This window comes from Diabrotica undecimpunctata, chromosome 2 (assembly GCF_040954645.1).
Source record: "Diabrotica undecimpunctata isolate CICGRU chromosome 2, icDiaUnde3, whole genome shotgun sequence".
Classification (NCBI taxonomy): Eukaryota; Metazoa; Arthropoda; class Insecta; order Coleoptera; family Chrysomelidae; genus Diabrotica; species Diabrotica undecimpunctata.
The window spans coordinates 128,875,697-128,887,836 of record NC_092804.1 but is presented as its reverse complement, the minus strand read 5'-3'; the positions used below and the strand labels follow the sequence as shown (position 1 = coordinate 128,887,836).

General features: G+C 31.3%; 2 protein-coding genes and 1 non-coding gene across 3 annotated transcripts in view; 1 reads left to right on the top strand and 2 right to left on the bottom strand.

Moving 5' to 3' along the window:
- The first annotated feature begins 3,383 nt into the window (after nt 1-3,383).
- Nucleotides 3,384-12,140, top strand: part of MetRS-m (Methionyl-tRNA synthetase, mitochondrial) — a 96,462-nt gene continuing 87,705 nt past the window's right edge. Inside the window, exon 1 of the mRNA XM_072523430.1 lies at nt 3,384-3,708. Coding sequence (XP_072379531.1) covers nt 3,615-3,708 — 94 coding nt within the window. The 5' untranslated portion in view covers nt 3,384-3,614. The remainder of the gene's footprint in view (nt 3,709-12,140) is intronic.
- On the bottom strand, nt 3,802-6,011 carry LOC140434857 (glyoxylate reductase/hydroxypyruvate reductase). Its single transcript, XM_072523431.1, has 2 exons — nt 5,468-6,011; nt 3,802-4,764 (listed from the first exon to the last, which is right to left on the bottom strand). Exons 1-2 carry the CDS (start codon nt 5,635-5,637, stop codon nt 3,864-3,866), a joined length of 1,071 nt encoding a protein of 356 aa, XP_072379532.1. The 5' UTR covers nt 5,638-6,011; the 3' UTR covers nt 3,802-3,863.
- LOC140435356 (U6atac minor spliceosomal RNA) lies at nt 5,919-6,009 on the bottom strand. Its single transcript, XR_011950160.1, has one exon. It is a non-coding gene; the product is annotated as a U6atac minor spliceosomal RNA (small nuclear RNA).

Sequence of the window (12,140 nt, the reverse complement as noted above, 5' to 3'; positions counted from 1 at the left end):
TACACTTCCTTACCATTATTTGTATAATCGGGGTTGACTGCAATATGTTTGTTGGAACTGAAATATATTTTTGATGAGACCTGTATCTCTTATGTCTAATTAGGCAAAGACATCGGTTGGCTTCTCCTACATATTTATGGCTGTAAGTACATGAAATTTTGTAAACTCCTATGTTTTCCATTGGAATGACATCTAGTCCTCTCTTATTATATCTATTACATATTCAAGCATGCTTTCTTATTTGTCCTAACTTTTTATTTACTAATTGTTTTCTTCTTGAAGAATTTTATTTTTTAATATTTAGCAATAATATAGACTATGCTTAGATATCAATCTATTTGGTAATAGTGTTCAAACGTCTCTCAGATTTTTAACAACATTTACTTCTCATAACAGGTATCTAGTAGAGAACATTTTCGTTTTTTAGTAGAAGATAAAAGCTCCTTCCTTCTTAATTTTTGTCTTAATAATTTTTCAGCACTATTTTTATCTTTTCTTGAACATTTAACAGTATTTCTTGTATATTCGCTTTTTCTCGATCATTAGTATTCATCATATCATCATCATCATCATTCTCTTTATCTTTATTCCGATACTGAATCGATTTAACTAATTACATTTTCACAAAAGCTTCCCTTAGGTAATACCAATATCATCATAAACCAAGCTGTCTTATTTTGCAATCAATAAGTGCTACGGCCAAAATCTCCTAATAAATTCATTTTTAATTTAATCTTTCGTGGATACATCACTCATCCATCACGACAAGTATGGATCCAACATTCATTGCCGTATAACGTAGTTGGTCTTTAGCTTGCCCTTTAGTTTAACTGAAATCGTAATATCACACAACACATCCCTCGCCTCGTTTCATTCTATCCAAAACGGCTGTAACTCTACTGCATGTACCTCTTTTAGATCCGAAGTATGCACTTAAAACTATTATTTGTCTTCCTCCTAAAAAGCTTTAAACTGTTTCTTATAGACTCTTCTTCAAGAGCTTCTCTCCACTTTTCCAATCTGTGTTAAATACCTTTTAGCATTACATAGTAACATCACATCATCGGCATAAATTAAGCTACAAGAAATGTTGCGATGAAGAGTTTCCCTATTGTTCGATCCAACTCTAATGCGATTAAGGAAGGACCGATATGAATTTCCTCAAGATCAATCAGCTAGCTTGAAGTGAAAATTGCATCTGTCTTATCGATCAGCATTATATAAATACTGATTTCTAACAAACTTATTTCAGCTAAAAACTGATTTCTGGATATCTCAGGTTCTCAAAACATGGGTGTATTAACTACTATCTTCCATGTTTACAAGGTGTGGTAATTAGTATTATATTGTATGACGATAAAAATCGTTTAATTTTGATCAGAATCAAATTTTCAGCATTCTATTATAGGTATCTGCATTTAACTAATTGGACGCACTTCAAGCAAAACTTCACTTCAGGAAAAACTTCAAGCACATAGGTAGATTCTATAAAAGTCACTAGAATATAACATAGATACACACCATCTCTTCATTGACTTCAAAGCAACCTATGACAGTGTGAGAAGAACTGCATTATATAATGCAATGACATACTTTGGGATCCCACCTAAGTTAGTTAAGTTGACCCCACTAACAATGCAAAACGTAAGCTCATGCGTTAGAATTGAAGGAGAAATCTCTACGTTCTTTGACATTAATAATGGTAAAGGCAATCAGACAATTAAATATTAGAATGAATGGAACTATTTTTAATAGATCGACGCAAATTCTGCAGCATTCGCTGACGCTATAGTTATAGTAGGCAAAAGTATGAGAGACATGATGCAGTGTTTTATAAGGCTTGCGGACGCAGCAAGTGGACTTGTGGTAAACGAGGAAAAAACCAAATATATGTTGGTTTCTAAAAACCCTCGAAATATCCAACAGAGAATTCAAATTAACAACCATACCATTGAGCAAGTCAAAGAATTTACATATCTTGGATCGCTAGTAAACGCAACAAACACGACAAGCAACGAAATAAAAAGACGCATAGCAATAGCAAACAACTGTTCATGGTCTCCAGAAAGTTATAAAATAAAAATATAAAACGTGCAGTAAAGCTTAATATATACAAGACCTTAATAAGACCGGTTTTGATATATGGAGCTGAAACGTGGACCTTATCTCAAAATAATGAAAGACTTCTTGGTATTTTTGAGAGAAAAATTCTTAGAAAGATTTTTGGGGCTGTAAATGAAAATGGACTATTGCGTCGAAAATACAACTTTGAACTATATCAGTTATACACCGATCCAGATATTATGAAATTCGTTAAAGTGCAGAGACGTGCAAAGGGCTGGACACATTGCTAGGATGTCAGATCACGAATACACGAAGAGATTAACATTTTCAAAACCAGAGAGCACAAGAAGCAGAGGACGACCACGAATGAGATGGATTGATGATGTGGAAGAAGGCATATAGATTCTAAGGGTAAGAAGATGGAGGGAAGTTGCCAGGAATCGATAGGAGTATCGACTTCTTTGTGAGCAGGCCGATCCACAACGGATTGTCGAGCCACTTATGATGATTTAACAAATTATATTTCGGATTTGAACCGTGTCTATCTTAGAAGACCCGTATCTGGGATCATCTCAAAGTTTGCTAACCTTGTAAATAGCTTCTTCTGGATCAGACGGTGATGATGACTAAAGAGGTCCAGATCTATCTAGAGGTGAAATGCGAAACCCTTGTTGGCCATTTATGTATATGGGGCAAACACACCAATATTTGCAGACGTGTTGTTACACACACACATAGTGTACAAACCAACAAATCAAACACACCAGCTTAGCCAAGCATTCTGGAAAACAATCATTAGTTTGGTTTTGAAAATGTACAGATTTTGAAAAAAGAAAAAAACTACAACAAAAGATGCATATTGCAGATGATTCACATAAAAAAGATTTCAATTCTATCAATAATAAGACTGACATCGAAGATCTTTCCAATATGTATCACAATTTAATAAATTTAGTTGTTCTTTAAATGCACCATGGCAGATGTTGAAAATATGACCCTGAACCACTTGTATTTTAAAGTATCTAGATGTATCTAGGGTCAGATATCACTTTTTCATTCCATCTTAAACTTTTAAAGAGCGCAAACATAAAATATAATTGTGTAATGTAATGTTTATAAAATAAAGTGCTTATTGAAAATGACAAATTGTCGAAACGTTCAAGCAATCCAATTGTATATTGTAGTATAATTCGTAATGCCTTGCATATTAGTAAGTCAATATAACAAAAAATAAGATAAATTATTGATCAAAATCGACAATAATATAATTCAAGACTATTTTCAATATGGCAACACCGTGTACCTTCCAATCACGTCTTCAGTTATACCAACATATGAATACAATTTGAGAATTTCATATTTAAAAAAATATAAACGTTTATAAAATTAATATACATTGACAACAGATCAGAAGCCGGTATTATTTTAAAAATGATTAAAAAATAATTCTAAATTTTTATTACATCAATACCTAATATCTTGTGCTATTTACAAAAACAGTGTCCACACAATAAAATCAGTAGTTCTATTCCCCAAAAACATTACGTAAAATGTGTTCGAGGGGGATTCTATCCATTAGAAGATTTACAACAGATGCAAAGAGCATACATTTTTTTACTACACCTATTTATTATGTTAATGCAAGTAAGTTAACCAAACTTTTTATTTATATTCGTTTGACATTTGACACTAATTCAGAACACCTCGTTTCGCAGTGACGTATTAAGGAAAATAAAGTGAATAAAAATACTGAATTTATATGTCATGCTTTATAATAATTTTCATTAATATACACACGTTTACACAATCAATTCAAATGGTAATTTTTCGCCTTTAAGGGCAGCGATTATATTCTTGGCAGTTACCACCCCCATTTCATTTCTAGTTTCAATAGCAGCACTTCCAATGTGGGGCAAAATAACGCAGTTTTTCAGTTTAAATAATGGATGATCCAGAGGTAGAGGTTCAGGAGTCATTACATCTAATCCAGCTCCCCATATTACTTTATTCTGAAGAGCAGCAACTAGAGCATCTTGATCAACTAATCCTCCTCTACTAGTATTAATAAAAACTGCTGTAGGTTTCATTTTTCTGAACGCGTCTTCATTAAACATGTTTTGGGTATCTGGTGTAAGGGCAGCACTAACACTAATAAAGTCACTCTGTTTTAAAAGTTCATCAAATGATACGCGTTCAGCTCCGATTTCTGTAGCTTCTTTTCTCTCAGATCTGTTATAATAAATAATCTTTTTAGGATTAAATGCTTTAAGAATTTTAGCAATTTGTTGTCCTATTCTCCCAAATCCAACAATACCAACTGTGGAATCTTTTAAGCCTGGCCCGCACATCCAAAATGGTGACCATGCATGCCAACCTCCAGTCTTAGCTTCTTTGTTAGCCTCCAATAGTCTCCTACTAGTAGTTAGCAATAGTGCTACAGCTAGTTCGGCAGTAGCATCCGTCAGAGTATCAGGAGTATATCCCATTTTTATGTTTCGCTTCTTGATTTCTTTTGTATCTAAATGATCGAAACCTACAGACATTGTGGCTACGACTTTTAAGTTCTTTCCAGCTTTGTCTAACACAGGCGCGTCTATCTTATCAGTCAACATGCAGAACAGGGCATTTTTATTTTCTATATTCTTAAGGAGTTCTTCTCTGGGTACTGGACCTTCACCTGCCCATGATGTTACTTGACAACTAAAAGAAAAATATTCATTAATCTCAAAGTATATCTTCACATACATTAATTGATAAAAGAAAATGCGAACTGTTGTTTCTACGAGTTTAAAATTGGTATTTTTATATACTAGGAGGCAACACCTCTCAGGCTGGACCATAACAAGAATGAGAATAGGTTTTGGTTCTTCTTAGCTGGCAAGCACTATACGTACCTATTGATAATCAATAAAACTATTATATTCTCCTCAACACTAAGTAATATTCTTTATCTTTAAGATGTTATGTATTTATAATACAATTCTTTCAGCGTTTCATCTTCCGTCAAAGATATCCATAGGTTTACAAATTAAGCTCTTTTGATTTCATCTCTGTGTCACATTCTCCGGTAATTTTTTTTTCAAAGAGTTCAATTTCCGTCTCGTTTACCTCCGTCGTCGTATATTTCCATAGTAATAAAAGGGGTTTAAAAGTAATCTACCTAAACCATGCTGTTTTATTTTTCAACTTGCTGTTTTAAATAAAGATTTTAATCCTAGATACTGTCGCTAATATTTTATTCTGTCAATTCACTTTAGGTTAGTCCTGTTCTGTCACACTTACTGACATCTGCCTTATCTTCGCATAGCCGAAATTTTGTATGTCTGATTTGAAATAATTTTACTATTTTACTTGCTTTTACTAAAGATTTCATAACAAATAGATTATTTGATTTCATACTCACTGTTCTTTCAATAAATCCACTGCTTCTTTATTAACCTGTCGTGTAATATAAACTGAGGGTTTCGACATATCTGTTATAAAATACCGGTGTGGAATGTTTTTCAATACTGTAGTTGTGTTCTGGTTGGAGCGGACAAGCACCTTGTAAAAATGTCCTATATTATACGCCATTTTGAAATTACTTTTATCATCACACAGTTTTGTAGTTGACCTTCGTTATCTTTATACTTTGGTACAGTTTATATATTATATAATTTTTCGCTTATTTTAATTCAAACAATTTTTTAACAACAGATTATATCAACTGCCTTTATTCACACACTGTCCTAAATATAACATACCTATCGTGTCATATTGGAGATTTTTCCTTTAAACAGTTAAAAAGTGTTTACATGTTATTGACAAAGATTTCAAACATTTTCTTTTGTATTTATATTATTAAATTATCTTCAAAAAAATTGTGGTTAAGTGTGCCTTAACCGTATTTGTGTTATTCCATCCTTGTCAAGGGGAGTGCTAAACTTCTCTCCTTTCATACAACACAACTACTAAGTTAAAATTACGGGTATATGTACTTATTTTAGTAAAACATGTAGTGGCGAAGTATAAAGCTCGACGCTGAACATTTTAGTGTGCTGACATCTGTAGGTTACATCTCTAAGTGTATATTTAAACGAAAAAATAGTAAGCTGTAATCGCCAGCATTTTAATTTAAGAAATTATTTATTTATTTGTTGGCATTCACTCACATAAATTAATAGCATTTTAATAGTGATTCAACCCCGAACAATTTTATAATTTATTATAAGTCATTTCTAACTAATCGAGACCAGGTCTCGAGTAGGTACGTAAAATTTAAATAAATAAAAGGTAAATATAGGTACAAAAATCTTACACAATCTATTATTAAACAAGAAATACAATGCATTTTAACAGAAAACCTAGTAGTAAAATGGACTATATACTTGTTAACAAATACTGAATGATACGGAATTGTATTTTGTGCGTTATTTTTTTTTTGTATAGAAAAACGTATTTCTTTTATCTTTATAATGTTCGCGGTTTTCAGAATTTAGCAGCTCATAATTTTCTACAGATCTGCCGGAAAGCAGGCATGATGACCATATTTAAGAAAGACCATAAAGTGCAAAAGTAGAAATTAATTTTGATTTGAATCCCCTTTTTATATTTATTCATGATAACAATTTCTCTATTAAATTGAAATTATTTGGAAACTACCGCAGAAAGTAAGTACCTATACAACGTGATATAATTATGTAATTTTCCAATGAAGGGTTATGTTCAAACAATCAAAAGTAACCTGAACAGAAGAATATGCAAATACCGTAAAACGGGGCCAATAGAAACAGTGTTGAGGTTTTTCAGGCTTTGTAGTTAGGTTGCTATTTATCTAATCGGCCACGAAAAATATGCAAAATATGTGTCGCGGCTAATAGGTTTAAGGGTCTAGTGAGCAGATTTGAAAAAGTTTCCCAATTAAAAAAAGTAGTGTTTTTCTATTCATCCTCCAAACGGGGTGAAAGAACACAATGCTTTGTTTTGCATTAGTTTGGCTTATATACCATTCCGGAGGTAAATAGAGACATTTAAAAATGTATTAGTAATATGTGCAATTAATTTTTTAGTAAAAAATATAATAAACATACAAATTTGGAATTTATATCGGTTATTAAGTATGAAAATATAGAAAAATATATCTTACTTTAGGGAACACAAAAGACCCTGTTGCGTTGCATTAATTCTCACAGCATAATTTTTGCACTGTTATAACCATAGGAACAAATAAAAAAAGTTTTAACTTAAATCTAGATCTGCTGCGTTAATTCTCGCAACAGAATCTTCGTAAAAATAACAGATTGCATTAATTAAGATCATTTTGGTTAATGGGAAATTTAAGAATCTCCCTATTTGAACTGCTTGGCAGCTCGGAGTTATCAGATGGATGAATTTGACCAACAACTTGGTCAAAAGAGAAATAGCAAACGTCTGGTTTCGTAAGAAATCCATAAATAAACCCTGGGGATTGCTTGGTTTAGCGATGCCTCAAAAAAGTTCAGTAAATGTCATCGTTTTTATCAATGGTTTTCAACACTTTTCCAATATAATACTTTAATCTTTCGTTTTTCCTAAAACTGGTTGAAAACGCAACCAGCAGCCAATCTGATAGTTGAATAGATTCTTTCGAAACGGGATAAAACTGTAAAAAATTCTACCTTTGTAGGAAATACTGGAAACAGGAACACTTGTCTATCCACGTTTTTGATTTTCAGCAATCTGGCTTAAAGGAATATTCATCTCATCATCTGATTCGACCTCCTCTTCACTTCTATTAACGACCTCTTCATCTTCACTCGATTTATTCTCTTCTATATTTTTGTTGTTATGCTCATTTGAATCAAGCTGTTCGTCTTCACTTTCTTCTTCTCTAAAGTCTGCTCCAGTTATACTTTTACCAGCTATTACGGCAACCTTCTTTCTCTTTCGTCGTTGTGTAGTAGTATCAGAATATCTCATGGATTTCAGCATATTAACCAATACATTGCTAACATGCTCTTCTACTTCTTGCTAATTTCATTGCTAACACAAAGCCGTGTTCGTAGTCGTGTCTTATGTCGCTTCAAAAACCTATGTACAAAATCTTTTCTCGGTAAGTTGTTGTTAAACTTAGGTACATTTTGTAAAAAATTAAGTTATTCAAATAAATGGAAATATTGCTATTTAGGTAGATAATATATTTTATTTAATATGATTTGAAAGTATTTTCTTGTTGTAACTATTTTTATGTGTCAACTATTTTTAATAAGGACTAACCACGTCTATATTGACATCTAGGCTTCTATTTCAAAAATAGTTCTCAAAGTAAATGTATTTTCAATTCAAATTGTGGTTATTTCGTATTAAAAATAGAAGATAATATATTGAAGCGAAGCTTTTATATTGGCGTTATATTAATTTTTCACGACACGAAAAATCAGATTGTTACGACACAAAATACTTGGAAGAGTAAATTTACTCGAAAAAGAGTATTCATTTCTCATGTCATTTAATTAGCTACACGAAATACAGGGGAGTCCGTTATACATGTCAACATTTCATTTAGTAAATTACATAGGTATTTGAATGGTATTAATTCTTTGTAATTTGGAAAATGTCGAATGAACAATATTATTATCATCTGTGAAAAATAAATAAGGTAGTGATGACAGTGCTGGAAAAATACATGGTGAATCTATAGATAATTCAAATAGACACGAGTCCAAAGTGTCATCTTTGAATATTTTCAATAATTTTAATGACAAAATTATCATAACCCGTCATAATTTGTTACCTATTTTGAGTTAAACTTTCTCTATTGAATCTATAAAAAACAATTATTGAAGTTATACTTCTATACGCGCGCTCGACGTTGGAAATTTGTATGGGAGCGAATCTGTGAAATCATTACATATGTAAGATAATGAGTAAGAGAGAGACAGAAGATATATTTTCTCTCTCTTCCTCTCTCGAATATAAAAATGTTTCTTTTGTATATATATTTAATATTATATATTATACATATATATATATATATATATATATATATATATATATATATATATATATATATATATATATATATATATATATATAATATAAAATATTTATTAATATTATTATTTATTCAATGTTCATAATTATATTAGTCTTTTGTATTTCAAAATAATAATCTCAATAAATCACTGTATGACCCAGAACTGTCAATTTTGAAATCCGTTTGTGATGGAAAAGCTGATCTTTCAGTATCACCCAGATGTCAATTAGCAGTAAACAGTAACCTTAAATGAAGAAGATAAACAAATGGAAAAGCTGATCTTTCAGTATCACCCAGTTGTCAATTAGCAGTAAAGTAAACAGAAGTAGAAATTTATCCCTGGTTGTGCATTGCCTAGAGCAAGACGAGCATAACCTTACATGTACTGGGTAAATGATTATATAATCGAAACCCAAAAACAAACGAAGAAGAAGAAGAAATCCGTTTGTGTCATGTCCTCGGTAGTATAGTAGTCAGTATCCTTGCCTGTCACGCTGGAGATCGGGGTTCGATTCCCAGTCGGGGAGGACTTTTTTATTAATATTATTACATGATAAATTAAACATATGCGTAAATAGAAAAGTTATGTATATTATTGTCATTTTTAAATACTTATGAATATTGCATTTTAATTTGTATTTTATTATTATATTGAATTATGTTGCACTGTATTGTAGTGTATTTTTTTATGTATATTATTGTCATTTTTAAATACTTATGAATATTGCATTTTAATTTGTATTGTATTATTATATTGAATTATGTTGCAGTGTATTGTATTGTATTTTTATATTAATAACAAAATAAACAATGAATTTTACTGCAGAGTATGTGTAAAAAATTTTTTGCATTCAACTGCTTTCATACATATATGAAAATAAAAATATACATTTTCATCAAAATATTGATTCAATCCTTCATTTACTATACTCCTATTACAGGTCAAATTTTGTTTATTAATTGTTAGTAAGTTGTTATTAATTCTGTTTCTCTTTCTGCTAGGTGTTACCTGTAGCATTACATATGTAATGATTGTGCAGATTGACTTCCAAATAAATTTATAACGGCGAATGCGTGTATAGAAGTGTAACTTCTACCGGCAGTCCCACTGGACTGCCACACCCGTTTTTTATTGCAAATTTATTGTTTATAATCTTATATTTTTGTTATATATTTAATAGTATAAATGTATATTTATTAGTACTAATAAATAAGACACACGTGAATTCAACCATAGACATATAATACAAGATAGACCAGAGTCACAGCACAGGCGTGAATTTGAGGCAGGAAATTCAAAAGTATGCTCTGAATTTTAGGCAGCAAATTCAAAACATATATTCTGAATTTTAGGCGGGAAATTCAAAAAGTTTGTTCCCGAATTTTAGGCAGCAAATTCCAACTGTTTTGAATTTTAAATATAAATATAGTTATAAAATAACAAATAAAAACTTATTTTATGCCAAAAAATATATTCTTTGTTTGAAAATGTCCAATTTTATATACCATAAATGTACATATCAGATAGAGAGACATACTTATGTTTTGGTACAGGATAAGTTTTTATTTATTATTTTATGACTATCTCTGTTTTCCATTACATTAAAACACCAAAGTCTTGAGAACAACAAAATAAAACACATATTTTCTTAAAAATTTATTTATTTTTGGAATTTACTTTATGCAATTTGAGGAATCAAAATTTGCATTGAATTACAGAGGGATAATATGATTATCCCTCTTATGACAGTTTTTAGCAAATAATATCCAAGGAGTAAATGAAATGTTACAATTAAATGAAGTTTCCAGAGCGGTATGCTTAAAAAGGAACTATAGTAAAACAAAAATTATAGCCAGGACCATAACAATGACAAATTTAACAATACAAAACCATACTATAGAAAATGTTGAACATTATGTATACCTGGGTCGTGTCATCAAACTGGAAAACCAACTAAAGATGCTGAATTTAAAAGAACACAACTGGCATGGGCCGTTTTCGGTAAACTAGCATATATATTGAAAAACATCTCCATTCTCCATTCCTACAAACTTAAAAAACTCGAAACAATTCCAAGATAGATCTTCTGAGTCATCGCTACCATTATAGTCTTCACCTGGTCCCATCATTATACAGGGATCTGTGTTATTCTCTACGAAACTGGGTTCCATGCTGAACTTGCCATATATTCACTGTGACCTACAAAATGATAGATGCAATTACCCACGAGCAAACAACCAAAATAAGTAAATCCAACCCGAAGATATTTGCATAACCATATGGATAGTTGGGCATACAATTCAATTAAGTGAGAAGGATTGGTCCAAGGAAACTAGGGACCACTCCATCGAGCCCCAATGCTCCCCAGGCTTTCCTCCACCCTATACCATGCCTTGAGAGGCTACTTTCATCAAAATAATTGCCATATGAGGGTCGCGGGTACAAGAACCCTCATATGAAATATTTACTGAATAATGCAGGGCAGTGTGAGGCACTTTAGTCCTGCTATGTTATTCATGTTAGTGTGTTAGAGCTTTATTATTTATCTAATGTATTTTATACACAAACATATATAAATAAAAAGTAAACTATGCACAATAAAAGTAAAATATGTAACTACGTATAATAAAAGTAAAATATGTAACTATGTACTACAATGAGGAGTGAGACAAGGACATACTATTTCTCCCAAGCTATACACCCTTATACTAGAACACATTTTAAAGAAATTAAAATAGGACAAGAATATAAACATTGACAGATCATACTTAACCATTTGAGATTTGCAGATCACATAGTTTTTAGTAAATAATATCCAAGAAGTAAATGAAATGTTACAACAATTAAATGAAGTTTCCAGAGCCGTATGCTTAAAAAGGAACTAAATACAAGAGTATAAATAAAGTAAAACAAAAATTATAGCCAGGACCAGACAAATGTAACAATACAAACCATACTATAGAAAATGTTGAACATTATGTATACCTGGGTCGTGTCATCAAACTGGAAAACCAACTAAAGATGCTGAATTTAAAATAACACAACTGGCATGGGCCGTTTTCGGTAAACTAGCATATATAT